At 36.4% G+C, this 18,032-nt stretch overlaps 1 protein-coding gene across 3 annotated transcripts in view; it reads left to right on the top strand.

The window, feature by feature from the left end:
* The window catches only part of ITFG1 (integrin alpha FG-GAP repeat containing 1), a 268,529-nt gene that overhangs the window by 23,650 nt on the left and 226,847 nt on the right, over positions 1-18,032 (top strand). For all 3 annotated transcript variants that reach the window (XR_011646312.1, XM_004457050.4, XM_004457051.4), the window contains exon 6: positions 4,702-4,796. Coding sequence is in view for 2 of the 3 variants with exons in the window: in XM_004457050.4 (XP_004457107.3) it covers positions 4,702-4,796 (95 nt within the window). In the remaining variant the exon portion in view is untranslated. The remainder of the gene's footprint in view (positions 1-4,701; positions 4,797-18,032) is intronic.

The following is an 18,032-nucleotide window of genomic DNA, read 5'->3' on the forward strand; positions in this document are numbered from 1 at the left end:
AGCCTTCTCCTTTTTCTAGGGCCAGATCAAAAAGGGGGAATTGATAAATAAAATCTAATAGGCCCAACCAGAGGTGACTGCGCTAAGCCCCATGTCAGCAAAACCAACTATATAGCTATTTCCTGTAAATTCCCAGCTTGCCCAGAAAACAAAGTTTAAATCAGCCATTCAGCTACTGCCAATGCCCTACTCTTAAACCAACTTACTTCCTCATTGCTAAGCAAATCCTGCACTAACCATATTAGGAAATGTAGTCTGCATTAACCAATAAAAACTTCCTCCTAATGTACTCCTGTGTTCTGTCAATTAAACCCTATTGCTCATTTTGTTCAACAAAATTCTTCTCTGTCTTGTGGCAATTGAAATCTCCCTAATTCATGACCTGATTCAGTAAAGCTCTGAGATTTAATCAAATTTTGCTCAGGTTTTTGTTTTAGCATACATATATCCATATTAAATTTTCAACCATCTTAAAATTTACTGCAAAAAGAAACAGTTCTTTCTCTCCCCTCCCCAACCACCTTGGTAAACAAACTCTGAGGGTCTTCTACTGCTTTTAAAAAGATGTTAATGTAAAATACCAACAGCAGAGCTGACAGAGTATAAGATCTGAAAGGCTGTGAAGTATTTGAATATTGATTTAAATATTCAAGAAAACAAGATTACAATTAATGCTTCCTTAGAATTTACAAACTCAAATGTCTGACATGGCCAAGAAGGATACCAACATGAATATGTAATTTGGAAAGGTTGTGGCTTCAGCTGCCTCTAGGTTCTAACTCTGTCTGAAATAGAACAGTTGGGTGCCAGACTTCTAATATTTTACAAAAACCTGGAAATACAAATTTTTATGTGAAATATGATTTTATAAAATGTCTTGGCTTATATAGTACCAAGACTTTTAAAACAATGTATAGATCAAATAAAACTCATGTTTTTACTGAATTTGCCCCATAGTAGGCCACTTTATAAATTTCATTTTATCACTATTCTAGATTTCCTCATTTAACATGTACATACATATATATATTCATATATATCTGCTTAAATCTCCTTGAACAAAATATTACGAGTTAGTTGAGGTTCTCCAGAAGTCTAGCTATGACTTATTTCAAAGTGAACCTGTTAAAAATTCTGCAGAGAATAAGATCAATAACTGCTCAGGTAGTAATTAAAGACAGAGCCACATGAACAATCTAATCAAGCTCAACCCTATAAAAACCTGATATTTAATTCATTTTTGGCCTATAATTACAAATTTGTTAGGAACATTAGGAAAGTCTTCTGAAATAACTCTGTTAAACTTGTTGTAAAATCTCCTGAGTCTAATTATTTTCCTATTAGTTAAAAATGCTTTAATGCTTAGAATTTAAAGAACTGATGAGTAAATGGCCTATCTTAAAAAGAAATGAATCAACGTTATTTAACTGGACTTAATTGAAATTATTTTAAAGATTTCTAACTTTGTATGGTATGAAAGGTTAAACAGTCTAGTTGATTGGCATGAATTACCTTACAATAAATGCTAAATTCAACTTCCCAGTTGATTTTAACATTTTCCTATTACCAAGCCATTCTATTATGGGGATTTAGTTGAAATAATGAAATTAGATTTTATGAATTCTGTTTGTTTTTGTTTTTACTGTCTTGTTTAAATTAAAGTTTGAGGTCTAGTGTGTAATAAAAAAAACAACCTAAATGTGCATCAATAGATGAATGGGTAAATAGGCAAACAAACAAAAATATATATATTTTAGAATATTATTCAGCCATTAAAAGGACTAATGTTCTGATACATGCTACAGCATAGAATATCGTGGAAAAACATTATGCTAAGTGAAGTAAGTCAGACAATAAAGGCAAAATATTATATGATTAGACTTATGAAATAATCTAGAATAAACAAATTCACAGGGACAGAATGTAAATTACATGTTACCATGGGCCAGGGGGAGAGGAGCAATGGGAAGTTATTGCTTAATGAATTTCTGTTTGGGATGGTGAAAGTTTTGATATGCATTGTGTGCTCAAAAATGGTTAAAATGGTAAATTCAAGTTTTATATATTACCATTATGTATTCTTTTTAAAGGACAAATGACTACAATAGACATTTATCCAAAGAAGATAAACAGATGGCCAGCAAGCACATGAAAAAGATGCTCAATACCATTAATCATTAGGGAAATACAAATCAAAATCACAGTGACATACCACTTCACACCTACTAGGTAGATGTGATAGGCTAATGTGTCAGCTAGGCCAGGTAATGGTGCTCAGTTGTTTGATGATGCAAACACTGGGCTAATAGTAATATGAGGGCATTTCATGGACTTTAATCATCAGGGAGTTGATTGCATAGATGACTGATTGCATCTACAGTCAAGTAAATAGATTGCCATCAGCAAAGAGTGACATTTCATCCAATCAGTTAAAGGCTTTTAAAGGGGAAGTGACTTCAGCACTTAGAGAATTCCCATCTCTACTTTAGAGAGCCAATATCTCCTAGGGAACTCATTAAGGACCTTCATCAGAACATCTGGTTTTCAGACTGCCCTGTGGAATTTGGACTTGTTTTTTGGTTTTGTTTTTTAAAGGTTTATTTATTTTATTTAATTTCCCCTCTCCCCCAGTTGTCTGTTTTCTGTGTCTATTTGCTGCGTCTTGTTTCTTTTGTCCGCTTCTGTTGGTGTCAGCGGCACGGAAAGTGAGGGCGGCACCATTCCTGGGCAGGCTGCACTTTCTTTCGCGCTGGGCGGCTCTCCTTAGGGGCCGCAGTCCTTGCACATGGGGCTCCCCTATGCGAGGGGACACCCCCGCGTGGCAGGGCACTCCTTGTGCGCATCAGCACTGCGCATGGGCCAGCTCCACACGGGTCAAGGAGGCCCGGGGTTTGAACCACGGACCTCCCATGTGGTAGACGGACGCCCTAACCACTGGGCCAAGTCCGTTTCCCTGGAATTTGGACTTGTTCATCCCCACGGTCATGCGAGCGAATTTTATAAAATCTCATACTACTTACAAATATTTTCTGTTCTTTTTCCCTAGGGAACCTTTATTAATACAGCTTGGTTCCAGGAGTGGAGTATTCTTGAAAGAGAATCTTAAAAATGAGATTTCTGAATTGGTTCTGGGATTTTTGTAGTTGGCTCTTTATTTTGATTAGATTCAAGGGCACTGACTCATTCCGATAATCACGAGACCACTGACAGTCCATGGTGCGAGTTGGCAATAGAGATACACAAAATATCACCACTAGATACAACTACTGCTATACTTACAAGAGGCATGGATCTGGGCAAGAGTGTTTTTAACACCTTAACAGAGTTTTCTGGAGTTAAAAGATACAATGATGTTGGCTGACTGTTCCTAAATATGCTGGGTACAGTTATAAAGAAAAGGGATGAGCTAAAAGCTTCAAATTTGCAACTTAAGTGCCACATGAATTGATGTGAAAGTTTCTATGTGTGCTCTGAAAGAAAAATTTTTAATTTGTGCAGCCACAGACTTGAGATCTCTGCAAACCAGACTCAGAGTCTCATTGTGCAAGTAGCAGAGTTACAGCAGAAACTAAAATCTCAATCTTCCAGGGTTTCTGCTGTTAAAGTGAAGGTATTGATTGGAAAGGAATGAAACTCTGAGGATTGAGATGGAGATATATGGGTTGAAGATGGGAAGATGGTATCGGTGGGGACATTGAAACTCTAAATTCTGCTGAGACTTTGCCAGATAAACCTGTGATGGTCTGCCCTTTGGAGGCCATATAATATCAAGCTTGGATCACACAACCTCCAGCTTGCCCCAGGGAGTCTGGACCTACCCAACCCAAAGGCGGGTACCAGCCAAACTCAAGTCTGCACTGCCCAATCTCAAGACTGCCCCAAGGAGTCTCCACCTCCTCCCTGCCCTGAAGAAACCATCACAGTGGGCAATAATTAAAAAGTAGGATATGGCAAGTATTGGCAAGATATAGAGAAATTGGGACCCTTGTCAATATTGCTTTTGTAAATGTAAAATGATACAGTTAATATGAAATACAGTTTGGTAGTTTCTAAATAATGCTAAACAGAACTATCATATGACCCAACATATTCACACCTATATATCCATGAGAATTGAACATGTAAGTTAATGCAAAATCTTGTACAGAAATATTCATAACAGCAATTTTTATAATCAAAGAATAGAAATCAACCAGATGTCCATTAACTGATGAATACATAAGTGTCCTCACAGTGGAATATTATTTGGCCATAAAGAGGAATGAACTATTGATACATGTTTTCACATAACCCTGAAAGCATTATGCTAAGTTAAAAAAAAAAAAGACACAAAAGGTCATATATTATATGATTTCATTTATATGAAATGTCCAGAATAGACAAATCCTTAGAGACAGAAAGTAGATTAATGGCTACCAGAGGCTGTGGAGAGAGGGCAATGAGAAGTCTCTGCTGATGGTATGGGATTTCTTACTGGAGTGTTGAAAAGTTTGGGAATTAAATAGTGGTGATGGTTGCACACTTTGAGAATATGCTGAACAGCACTGAATTGTACACTTTCAAAACTGAATTTTATGCTTTGTGAAATATATCAATAAAAATATGCACTTTTTTAAGTTTTTCATTTGAAGATTTTTCTCTTTTAAAACAAGGTTCATTTTATGTATACATTAAGAAAATTATTACTTTTATGTTTTGAAGGAATTTATCATGGCATCCTGCATTGCCCACTGAAAATAAAATGCGAATTCCACATTCTCATGCATTTATTGATCTGACTGAAGATTTTACAGCAGGTAAGTTGCCTGTGAATATGAAATATTTGTGTAGACTTGCCAGAGAATCTTGAGATTTTATTTCCTAACTCCTTAATCAATATTCATCTGCTGATGAACAGAAAATTGAATCCATAATGATAATCAGTTATTTAAAAAGTGGTATTGAAAATCTAGAGAAATTATTATGTATAATAAAAAATAAGTCTGTTGTTATTACTCTTAACTACCTCAAACTTTGAATTCTCCATTCTTGAAAATTTGGATACATTGTTGCCTGATTATTTCCCTTTCCATTTGAAAATTGTTTACTAATAGATGCTATGAAATAAAAGAAAATATTTAGCTTATGTACAAAAAAAATTCAAAGACTTTTTAAATTAGATAATTAAAATTCCATGGAATTTTTTTTAAAATTTCTCATCTAGTAACATATACAACTTAAAATTTCCCACTTTAACAACAAATATATAATTCAGAGGTATTCATTACTTTCACAGTGTTGTGCTAGCATCACCTCCATCCATTACAAAAACTCCCATCATCCCAAATAGAAACTCTGTATGTTTTTTTTTAACAAGTCAATTTTATTGATACAGACTAATAAAGCATACAATTCATCTGAAGTGTACAATCAGTGGTATTTGGAATAATCACATAGTTGTGCATTAATCACTTTAATCCTTATTAGAGCATTTTCATTATTTTGATGATAGTACCATAAAAGAGACAAACACATAAGAAAATTCATCACCTCTCAATCTCTGTGTGCTTGTACGTAGCTGCTATTTCTGGCTATGTGATCCAACATGTGTAATCAATGGCTTTTAGTATAATCACAATGTTGTACATTCATCATCTCAAAAATTTAGAACAATTCCATTACTCCAAAAAGAAAGACTCCATACCCTTTTAGCATTACTTCCTCAGATCTACATATCCACTAATCTTATTTTATCTTTATAAATTAACATTTATAAAAATGGAATCATACAATATATAGTACTCTGTGTCTGATCTCCTTCACTTAGTATAATGGTTTTTTTTTTGTCTGATATTAACATTTTGTAGTAGTAACTTACATGTGTTCGGCCTCAAAGAAAAACAGTCTTATATATGCAATTCTACCCATATTCATATTTCACATAATATATATTTATATTTCACATAGTATATTTAGTTCATGATAGGGGCAGTCATACAGTATTTGTCCCCCCTGGTAACTTAGATTCTACATTCTGACTCTTTAAGTTTTCTTATTCTAATTATTTCAGCCAGTGAGGTCATATAACATTTGTCCTTTTGTGTCTGGCTTATTTCACTGAACATGATGTCTTCATTATTCATCCGTGTTGTCACATGTATTAGAGTTTCATTCCTTTTTATGATTGAATAATACTCCTTGTGTATATATATCATATTTTTTATCCATTCATTAGTTGATGGGCACTTTAGTTGCTTTCATCTTTAGGCAATTATGAGTAATGTCGCTATGAGCATCAATGTCCAAATATCTATTCATGTCCAAGTTGTGTCCAAGTTGTGAATGCAAAGGAAAATTCTTGAAGGAAATTAAAAGTGCTACTACTGTGTGCACATGAATGGTAAAAATGTGAAACAGACTTATTGCTGATATAGAAAAAATTTTATTGGTCTGGATAGAAGATCAGATCAGCCATAACATTCCTTTAAGCCAAAGCCTAATCCTGAGCAAGGCCCTAACTCTCTCCAGTTCTATGAAGGGTGACAGTGAGGATGCTGCTGAAGAAAAGTTTAAAGCTATTTGAGCTAGCAGAGGTTGATTCATGAGGTAAAATGAAAGAAACCATCTCTATAACATAAAAGTGCAAGGGGTAGCAGCAAGTGCTGATATACACACAAGCTGCTGGAAGTTATCCAGAAGATCTAGCTAAAATAATTAATGACGGTGGGTACGCTTAACAACAGATATTCTGTGTGGACAGAATAGCCTTCTATTGGAAGATGCCATCTAGGTCTTTCATATCTAGGGAAAACTCAATTCCTGACATCAAAGCTTCAAAGGATAGCCTAATTCCCTAGATAGGGGCTAATGCAGCTGGTGACTTTAAGTTGAAGCCTGTATTCATTTGCCATTCTAAAAATCTAGGGCCCTTAAGAATTATGCTGCATGTACTCTGCCTGTGCTCTCTAAATGGAAAAGTGGAGCTTGGTTGACAGCATATCTGTTTAGAACATGGCTTACTGAATATTTTAACCCCACTGTTGAGACTTACAGCTCAGAATAAAAGATTCCTTTCAAAATACTATTACTAATTAACAAAGCACCTGGTTTCCCCAAATGTTCTTACTGACGTGTACATGAGATTAATGTTCCTTTCAGGCGTCTTAATACACCAAACATTCTGTTGCCCATGGATCAAGGAGTCATTTCTTCTCTCAAATCTTATTATTTAAATATGTTTCATAAAGCTATAGCTGACATAGATAGTGATTTCTCTGGTGGATCTAGACAAAGTAAATTAAAAACCTTTTGAAAAGGATTCACCATTCAAGATGCCATTTTAAAAATTTGTGATTCATGGGAGGAGATCAAAAGAGCAATATATAAAGGACTTTGAAAGAAGTTGATTCCTGCCCTCATGGGTGAGGGATGCAAGACTTTGATGGAGAAAGTAACTACAGAATGATGGAAATAGCATGACAACTAGAATTAGAAGGGGAGCCTGAAGATGTGACTGAATTATTGCAACTCATTATAAAACTTTAATGGATGAGGATTTGCTTCTTATGGATGAGGGAAAAAAAGTTGTTCCTTGAGATAGAATCTATACCTGGTAAGATGCTCTGAACATGGTTGAAATGACAAGAAAAGATTTAGAATGTTACATCACATTAGTTAATAAAGCAGTGGCAGAGTTTGAAAGGATTGACTCCAGTTTTGAAAGAAATTCTTTGGGTAAAATGATATAAAAAATCATTACATGCTAAAGAGAAATCTTTCATGAAAGGAAAAGCCAATCAATGCAGCGTATTTCATTGTTGTCTTTCTTTGAGAAATTTCCCAGCCTTCCTCAACCACCACCCTTATAAGTCAACAGCCATCAAAACAGGCAAGACCCACTATCAGGAAAAAGATTACAACTCACTGAAGCCTCAGATGATTGTTACTATTTTTTTTGCAATAAAGTATATTTAGGTATGTAATAGTGCTTTTTTTCTACATAATGGTATTGCATACAATAGACTTCAGTGTACTGTAAATATAAATCTTATATGCACAGGGAAATTTAAATAATTGTATGATTTGCCTTTTTGTGATACTCACGTTATTGTGGTGTTCTGGAAAAGAACCCGCAATCTTTGAAGTCTGCCTGGAGAAATGTCTATTCAAGTCTTTTGCTCAGGTCAAAGATTTCTTTGTATATTCTGGGTATTAAGCCCTTATTGAAATATGTGGTTTCCAATATTTTCTAACGTTTTGTAAGTTGTCATTTTATTTTCATGATAAAGTCCTATGCAACATAAAAGGTTTTCATTTTGATGTGGTCCCATTTGTCTATTTTGTTGTTGTTGTTCCTTGTGCTTTTTTCCCTTAGAGGAAAAGCTTCAGTCTTTCACCATTAAGTAGACTATTAGCTATGGTTTTCTCATACATGCCCTTTTTCATGTTGAGGAAGTTTCCTTGTTTTCCTAATTTTCTAAGTGCTTTATCAAGAAGGTATGCTAGGTTTTGTGGAATACTTTTTTCTGTGTCAATTGAGATGATCATGTGTTTTTGGGGTTTTTTTAACCTTCATTCTATTAATATGGTATAAATTGCATTAGTTATCTTTTATAAAACCACCATTGCATACCTGGGATGAATCCCACTTGAATAATGTGTTGTTGGATTCAGTTTGCTAATATTTTCTACAGGGTTTTTGCATCTATATTTGTAAGAGATACTGATCTGTAGTTTTCCTTTGGTATCTTTGGCTTTGGTGAAGGTGATGTTGGCATCACAAAATGAATTAGGGGAAAAAAAGAAAAGAAACAAACAAACAAAAAAACGAATTAGGGAATGTTCCCTTCTCTTCAATTTCTTGGAAGAGTTTGAGCAGGATTGTTGTTAATTCTTCTTGGAATATTGGATAAAATTCCCCTGTGAAACCATCTGGTGCTGAGCTTTTATTTGTTAGGAGATTTCTGGTTACTGGTTCAGTCTCTTTCTAGTTATTGGTGTATTGAGATCTTCTGTTTCTCTGAGTCAGTGTAGGTGATTTCTGTGTTTCTTGTAATTTGTCCTTTTTTCCTAGGTTATCTAATTTACAGTTGTTCATACTATCCTCTTTTGGTACTATTTAATTCAATAGCATTGGTGTTACAACCCTTTGCATTTCTGATTTTAATCAATTGTGTACCCTTTTTTCCTTTGTCAGTCAAGCTAAAGGTTTGTCCATTTTATTAATCTTTTCAAAGAACTTTTGATTTTGTTGGTTATATTGAGGTTTTTTTTTTTCCATTTCATTTATCTCCACTCTCGTCTTTTTACGTTCCTTCCTTTTGCTCCCTTTGGGTTTAGTTTGCTCTTTCTCTTTTTTCTACTTTTTTTTTTTGAATGTAAGCTCATAAATTTCTATCATGGCACTACCCTTGCTCTATCCCTTGAATTTTTTTTTTAATCCACCCCGCCCCCCTTTTGCGGCTTTTTCTTGCTGTCTGCTTTCTGTGTCCATTTGCTGAGTGTTCTTCTGTCTGTATTTTTATTAATTTTTTTAATTTATTACCGCCCCCCCCTTTTGCAGCTTGCTTGATGTCTGCTCTCTGTGTCCATTTGCTGCATATTCTTCTGCATACTTGCTTGTCTCCCTTTTTGTTGCATCACCTTGCTCAGTCAGCTCTCCGCAGTGTTTGCGGACCAGGCGGCACTCCGCAGTGCTCGCGGGCCAACAGTTCTCCACAGCATGCGGGTGACCCTGCCTTCACAAGGAGGCCCTGCGATGCAAACCCAGGGCCTCCCCTATGGTAGGCGGGAGCCCAACTGATTGAGCCACAGCTGCTTCCCTCTCCCATGGATTTTGGTATGTTGTATTTTCATTTTCATTCACCTCAAGATATTTCCTGATTCCCTTGTGCTTCCTCTTTAATGGTTGTTGAAGAGTATGCTGATTAATTTCCATATATTTATGAATTTTCTGTTTCTTACTCTTTTAATGATTTCTAGCTTTATTCCATTCTGGTCAGAGAAGATACATTATTTGATTTCAATTTTTTTTCAATTTATTGAGACTTGTTTAGTGACTTAAGATATGGTCTATCCTGAAATGATTCATGTGCCATCAGAAAGAATGTATATTCTGCTGTTGCTGGATGAAGTGTTCTATATGTGTCTGCTATTAATAGGTCTAATGGGTTTAGAATATCATTCAGGTCTTCTCTTCCCTTATTGAACTTCTGTCTAGATGTTTTATACACTTTTGAATGTTGTGTGTTGAAAACTCCTATTTTTAAGGTAGATCCATTTATTTCCCCCTTCCAAACCTCAATATTTGCTTCATATATTTTGGTACTCTGCTGTTAGATGCATATATATTTATAATTATTGTATCTTCTCATTCACTTGACCCATTTATCAATATGTAATGACTGTTTTTGTCCTTCATAACATATACAAGCATGAAACTTTTTTTTACTTAAAATCTGTTTTATCTGATATTATTATAGCTATCCTAACTCTCATTTGGTTACTATTTGCATGGTATAATTTTTTCCATCCTTTCATTTTCATCCTACTTATATCTTTGCATTTAAGGATTGTTTAAGTTTGGTCATGGTTCTGGTGGTGGTGATCTCCCTCGTCTTTTTTTTAAGATTGATTGATTGATTGATTTTCCCCTGCACCACCCGCCCCCCATTGTCTGCTCTCTGTGTCCATATGCTCTGCATTCTTCTGTGTCTGCTTGTCTTCTCTTTAGCCAGCACCAGGAAACCAATCCTAGGAACTTCCAGAGTGGGAGAGAGGCGCTCAATCTCTTGCGCCACCTCAGCTTCCTGGTCTGCTGCGTCTCTTATTTTCTCTCCCCTGTCTTTGTGTTGCATTATCTTGTTGCACCAGCTCTCTGCTCAGGCCAGCTTGTTGCATGGACTGTCACTGTACTCAGACCATTTTGCTGTGTGGGCCAGCACTCCTACATGGGCCAGCACCCCTGCACAGGCCAACATTCCTGCACCACCAGCTTGCCATGCAAGCCAGCACTCCTATGTGCTCCAGCTCTCTGCTTGGGCCAGCTCTCCATTCAGACCAGCTCGCCGTGCTCTCCAGCTTGCCTTCACCAGGAGACCCCAGGAAACGAACCCCAGACCTCCCATGTGGTAGATGGGATCCAATCACTTGAACCACATCCACTTCCCCTTCTTCATCTTTTGTTTGTCTGGAAATGTATTAATCTCCCCCTTATTTTTGGAAGAAAGCCTGACTGGGTATAAAATTCTATGCTGGCGATTTTTTTCTTTCATCACTAAGTATTTCAACCACTACCCCATGCCTCTGTGGTTATCTGATGAGTGTGGTGCATAATGTAATTGGGATTCCCTTGAACATAACATGTTGCTTTTCTCTTGGAATTTTCAGAACTCTCACCTTGTTCTTTGCATTCAACATTTAGCTTAGTATGTGACTGGCATATTTTACTTGATGTGTGTATCTCTTTGATGTTCCCTGGGCTTCTTGGATGTGAATATTTAGTCTTTGCTAAGTTTGGGAAGTTTTCTATCATTATTTCTTTGAATAATCTTTCTGCCCCTTTCTCTCTTTCTTCTCCTTCTTAGACCCCCACAATGCAGATATTTATACACTTGATGGATTCCCAAAGATCTATTTAGGTTATTTTCACTTTTTCCAGTTCTTTTTTCCTTCTGCTTCTGAGCCTGACTCATTTCCAAAGCCTCATCTTTGATTTGCTAATTTTTCCTTCTGCTGTTGAAACCCTCCTGGGAATTTTTCATTTTAGTTATTGTGGTTTACAACTCCAATAATTCTGTTTGGTTCCTTTTTAATATTTCCATCTCTATATTGAGATTCTCATTTTAATCATTCATTATTTTCCTGAAGCACTTTAGGTTTTTTTTTTTTCTGTATCTTCCTTCTCTTTCTTGAGTATACAGGAGTTTTGTTTTGTTTTTTTTTCAATCTTTGCCAATATGTCCAGAGTCTGGTCTTGTTCATTAATGCTTTTTTTTTTTTTTTAATTTTTATACTCTTCCCTTGAAGGGGCCATCATTTCCTGTCTTTGTTTTCTTGTACCCTGTACATTTTTATATTTTAAAATGTTCCCTTTGGAATTAATCCCCTGAGTTGTCTGTTTCATGTATTTGTAACCAGCTGATGATATAACAGATTTTCTTTAGTGTCAGTCCTCTCATAATGAAGGTCTGCCCAAAGCAAATGCAAAATACAGGGTCCTCCCTGTCTTTTCTGGGCCTGTGTCTTGTCCTGGACTTGTACTTGCTAGTGGCCTTAGGAGTCCCCTGTTTATAGGAGTTTGAATACCCTCTCTACTTCTCAGGAGGCAGATCTTTTTTCCTGGATGTTCCACTACTGGGCTTAAAGCAAGCTGATAATACTTTGCCCCAGGTATTCATTATCTCAAACTTCTTTGGCAAATTTTGGTTGTGGGTGACACTTGAATAAAGTTTGCCATAAATAAAAGGAATAGTCCCAATCATTGGACATTTAAATAAAATAATTAGTGTTTAACTAAAAGAAGCTTTAGTTTTAAAGGAATAGCATATGTAGTGGTGTTAAAATTTTAGAAAATTCTTATAACATATAAACAGAAAAGAATTTTCTTTTTTGTAAACTTGATGTTAACAAGGCTTTGTGTTTTGAGCTGCTGTGGGAGAAAGGGAATTTAAATTTGTCAGTTAAAATGATTTTGGTCTCTTAAGGGTTTTATTTTTCAATTTTTTCTTTTTAAAGAAGCTTTAGATTATGTAAATACTGCATCGAAAATATAGGGTGATTCTCTTATATCCCACTCCCTCCCCTTCCCACACTTTTCCCCATTAACTCTCTCAGTAGTGTGGAACATTTGTTACAATTAATAGATACATATTGAATGAAGTATTGCCACAACAATGGACTATAGTTTACATTATAGTTTACACCTTTGCCCCGCACAATTTTATAGGTTTTGACAAAACGTATAATGCCCTGTATCCGTCATTGCAGAGTCATGCAGGACAATTCTAATGTCCTAAAAATGCCCCCATGTCTTAGCTATTCTTCCCTCTCCCTCCCCTCAGAACCTCTGGTGGCCAGCGCATGTATATCAATGATACAAGTTCTTCCATTGCTAGAATAATAAGTCTATAGTTGAATAATAATATAATAAATATAAGTCTACTTAAGCCAATGGTTCATTCCCCAATCTTGATGATTTGGGAATAGTGATGCCCACTCTGTTTCGGATTGAGAGCGGGCAGATGGATGGAGCTGTCTTGCTTGCAGTCATAGATACTCTTTGTTTTTTGGGATGGGTGTTGTCCTTCATCATCCTTTTGTTAGTTGTCCTGAGCAAGTCCAGTGAACTGGAAAGTAGTTGTTGCAACTCTGCTGAAATTCAGTGTCCAACCAGCATATTAACAGACTGAAGATTTACATTTCTGGGAGATAAAATTAACAAGTATAGTACTAATTATAGGTTCAAGTAAAAGGGGAGAAGATCCATATGTAGGGAAATTATAAATAAGTCTAACTTTGTTACATTGGGGATCATAAATTCCAAAGTAAGGCCTGCTGACAGACAGGGTGTCGAATTCCTGAGATTGTCTGCCCTGCTTTTAGTATCTAGATGTTTCAATTCAGTCTTGTCGTGTCAGTTTGCAATCTTGCTGGATCTGTTGCATTCCTTCTCCTAGCAAAGATGGTAGCTGGGTGGACAAAAGGGGTAGGCTTTTATGTCCTCAGTGAATTGGAGGGACAGGCCTTTCTTTGTATCTGCCCTGAGGTCCTTGTTCCACTACAAGGATTGACCTTGTACTTGGTGTCCTGCTGGCATTTGCTACTGAAGTTGGCAGCTGGCGACCTTATCTCTTTCCTTGATTAGGTCAGACCCTAATAGCCTATCCTGGTTGACTTGACCCTGCCTTGGATCTTAATGTCCTTTTGAATTCCTGAAGCTCCATCCTCTCCATCTAACACTCTGACTTGGACTTTTCATTATCTATCCTCTACCATCATATTCCTTTGCCTTATACTATTGTATTCCCATGGAAGGCCCATTGACCATCAATTTGGCTACCTTTCATATCCACCAGAGATGATCTTGACTCCCTTTTCTATACATGAAAATCAAGAGAAGTTTGAGAATTCTGTTTTTCTGTGTAACAGCGGATAACCCCTGTTGGTACCAATCATCTCGCAGAACAGTCTTCTCCCTGAGTTCTCTTCAACTTCATGAGTTTCTTCTATATTCTCAGTGCTACCCACTTTGAGTTTGTTCTCTGAAAATGAGACCAGGAAATATAGTCAAGGAAATTAGCATCAGATCTTCTCTTTCCTCCTCCAGTCTCTCTGGTTCCTCCTTGTCCCAAGCCTTCCCATTGCTTCCCTACATAGCCTGACTTCTTGACCCGAGTTCCTGTCTACATGTGAAATTTGTTCAGATCCCCAGATTTTGATTAAAATGCAATAGAAATTTGGAATTTGGTAATCTTTTTGCATTCTTAGAAAAGCCGGTTTTCAATACTATCTTCTGTCTGTAGAAGTAACTGAATATGGACCTTTTTTCCCTGTCCTACTGTAGTAACCCTGAACTTTTCCCGGGCCAGGAGTTCTCAAAATATGGTCTTTTGTGGCTCCTGAGGGTTTCAAAGACCCTTTCAAAGGGTCTGCGAGGTCATATGATTTTTATAAAAGCCATAAAACATCATTTGCCTTTTTCACACATGTGTACAATATAGCTTTCCAGATACTTCATAACATGTAATGACTTCATTACTCTGATGACTTATATGCATGCTTGTGTATTCTTGTCTTTTAAATATGTTTTAATTTCTAAGATGGTAAATATCAATAGATATAAATCATAAAAACAAAACCTTTTTGTTGTCCTCAACAATACCACTTTAAGAATTGCTGCCCTAGATAAATGGATGCCTCTCCCTTACTGGGGTTGCTATACAAAGTCATAGGAAAGAGTAATATCCCTGGTATATACATATAGTAAGTAAAGATAAGATTTAGCACGTGGCATCTTTGATAGATTATAATGATCTCTTTGAGCTTAGCCTCTGTTCCCCTTTCTTCTTCATGCCAAATAGTTGTCCGGGTTCTAGCATGTAGCCTTGAGAAGCAGCCAAAGAAAGGAACTTAGAGCCTGTGCTGTCGATGAGGTGATATAAAATAGAGAGAGAGCTCTTAACCCCAGGGACTCCCTACCATTTTCTTCGTTATGTCATTTTTCTACTTATTACAAAATGGGAAAGGTATCACTTTATGGGACTTTTTGTCTTTCATTTATTGGTTAGGTCAGGCACATGTTTTACTTTTAGTAGAACTGAAAAGCTCACTCAGAATGCCTCCCTAGTTACTTCTTTGAGCAAAGGGTAGTTGGATGGGGCTTATGAGGCATTTAAAATGGTAAATATTCTGTCATTGGCAAAGCAAAGGAAACATGACCTGAAAACTTATTTTAACATCTTTCTTTATTCATTTATCAAATTCAGTAATTATTTACTGAGCCTCTAATCTGCCAGGCATTATGCTAGGAACCAAGAGTTTAAAGGTGAAAAGTGAGATCACTAGACTCAAGTGCTACTATAGCATGAACCTCAAGGATGTCATTATAGCAAGACATCATTTTGTTCATTCTATATTCAGAAGTTTACACTTGGTTTATAAACTTGCTGATTTGGAGGGGAAGGCAGAGACCTCCACAGAGACTGGAGGCCATCTTGCTTCACCACGTGGCAACAACGCCAGATGACGTTACTGAGAGCATCTCTGCTGATGCCTCAGTTGGATATTATATGGCCTTGGAACACTAAGCTTTTACCTCAAATAAATCCACATTATAAAAGCCAACAGATTTCTGGTATTTTGAATTGGCAGCCCTTTGGCAAACTAAAACATACACCCTCAGTGATTTCATGACTTTAAATACCATCTATGAGTTTACAACTCCCAAATTTATACTCCAGACTGGACCTCCCTCTAGCTCCAAAATCACATATCCAACTGCCTGTTAACTATCTCCATTTCTTTGTCTATGTCTAATAGACATTTCAAACCATTATGTATCTCAGCTAAACTGATCTTTCCCCCAAACCTTTCAGCTTGTCTTCTTCTCCATCTCACTAAATGACAGCCCCTTCCTTCTAGTTCCTCTGTCAAAATGTGGGAGTCATCCTTGCCTCCTTTTTCTGTGGCATTCAACATGAGATTTATGAAATCATGTCCATTCATTCTGCTTTCAAAATATAGCCACAACTTGATCCTTTCTCACCACCTCCACATGCTGTTCCAAGGCACACCAGTATTTTAAACTTAGATTATTATAATTAAATAGTTCCCCTGCTTCCACCTTTGCCCCACCCCCTCCACTCTATTTTCAACGCATGTGCCATCCTGCACCTGTTAAAATATAAGTCAGGTCATGTACTCTTCTGCTCAACATCTTCCAGTAGCTGCTGCTGCTTTTTCTTTTTTTAATATATTAAAGTATATCACTCATACATAAACATATATAAACTAAGTGTATAGTAATAGTTGTGAACTTGAAAAACAAACATACATAACATAATACAGGGCTCTCATACTTCACCCTACCACCAATATCTTGCATTGTTGTGAAACATTTTTAACTAATGATGAAAGAACATCCTCAAAATATTACTATTAACCAAAGTATCTTATATTTGGTATATTTTTCCCTAACCACCCTATTATTATTATTTTTATATCATTTATACGTGAACATACATTTTTAAAAAGTGTATAGTAAAAGTTGTGAACTGACAAAACATGCATAAAATCATATTGGGGTCCCATTCATCATCCCACCACCAACACCTTGCATTGTTGTGAGACATTTGTTATGAAAAAATAACAAAATCTTACTACTAACCATATCTTACATTTGGTGTATTTCCCCCCAACCTACTCTATTATTGTTTTGTAAAATATGTTTTTATTACAGAAGTTGTGAACTTACAAAATAATCATACACATGTGCAGAATTCCCATACAGCACCCCTCTATCAACACACCACACCATGGTGGAACATTTATTATACATTATGAGATAATGTCATCAGGCTATTACCACTAACCATGGTCCATAGCATACATAAGGCACACTTTTCCCATACTTCCCCATTATCAGTACAGTGCATCTTTGGCATAGGTGCATGAATATTGCACTACTGCTATTAACCACAGTCCATAGGTCACCCCACTTGTATTTTTCCCATGCTTCTCCACATTCCTGCTACCCTGCAGTAGTGATGTACAACTGCTCTAACTCACAAATGACTCTCTTGCATCTATACCATCAACCACAATTCTCTTCCACCTCTGGGTTCACTGTGTTATTCAAGCCTTAGACTGTTCCCTAGATTTCTTTCCCTAGACTACCCTTCCCAGCCACATTCCCATTTATAAACTGTTACTTACTATAGTGTGTTACTATCAACTTTATACATTTCTGTACTTTTTCAGTAAAGTTAATTAAAACTTCTGCACATATTAAACATCAGTAGTCCATCTCAGTACTCTTATCTCCAATAAGAATCCACCACCTACTACCATGGCTTGAAACCGTTTTCCTACATTTTCTTCTAGAATCTTTACAGTTCTTTTATATTTAGACTTTTGATCCATTTTGAGTTAATTTTTGTATAAGGTGTGAGATAGGGGTCCTTTTTCTTTCTTTTGGCTATGGATACCCAGTTCCCTGAGCACCATTCTACCTCTAATTGAGAGGGGGCTTCAATCCCATATGGCTGATGGATGGGATTCTCTTGCTCGCAGTTGTAGACTCTCTTGGTTCCTTGGTATGGTGGTTGTCCATCCTCACCTTGGAGGCTTATCTTGTTCCTTTAACTGGGCCATATCTTCCTGTTTCTTGGTGTGGATTATAATTCTATGTGGATTATAATCTCTTTATAATTCTGTAAAGCCTTGGCATCTGGCTTACTAGATGTATTTATTCTGGGTACAATTTCTCTCTTTAGTTTAGGACTTTCTTGCCCTTTCTCCCTTGCTGGTAATGTAGTAGGAGCCAAGGATGTAGT

The sequence above is a fragment of the Dasypus novemcinctus genome, chromosome 18, assembly GCF_030445035.2.
Source record: "Dasypus novemcinctus isolate mDasNov1 chromosome 18, mDasNov1.1.hap2, whole genome shotgun sequence".
Lineage (NCBI taxonomy): Eukaryota > Metazoa > Chordata > Mammalia > Cingulata > Dasypodidae > Dasypus > Dasypus novemcinctus.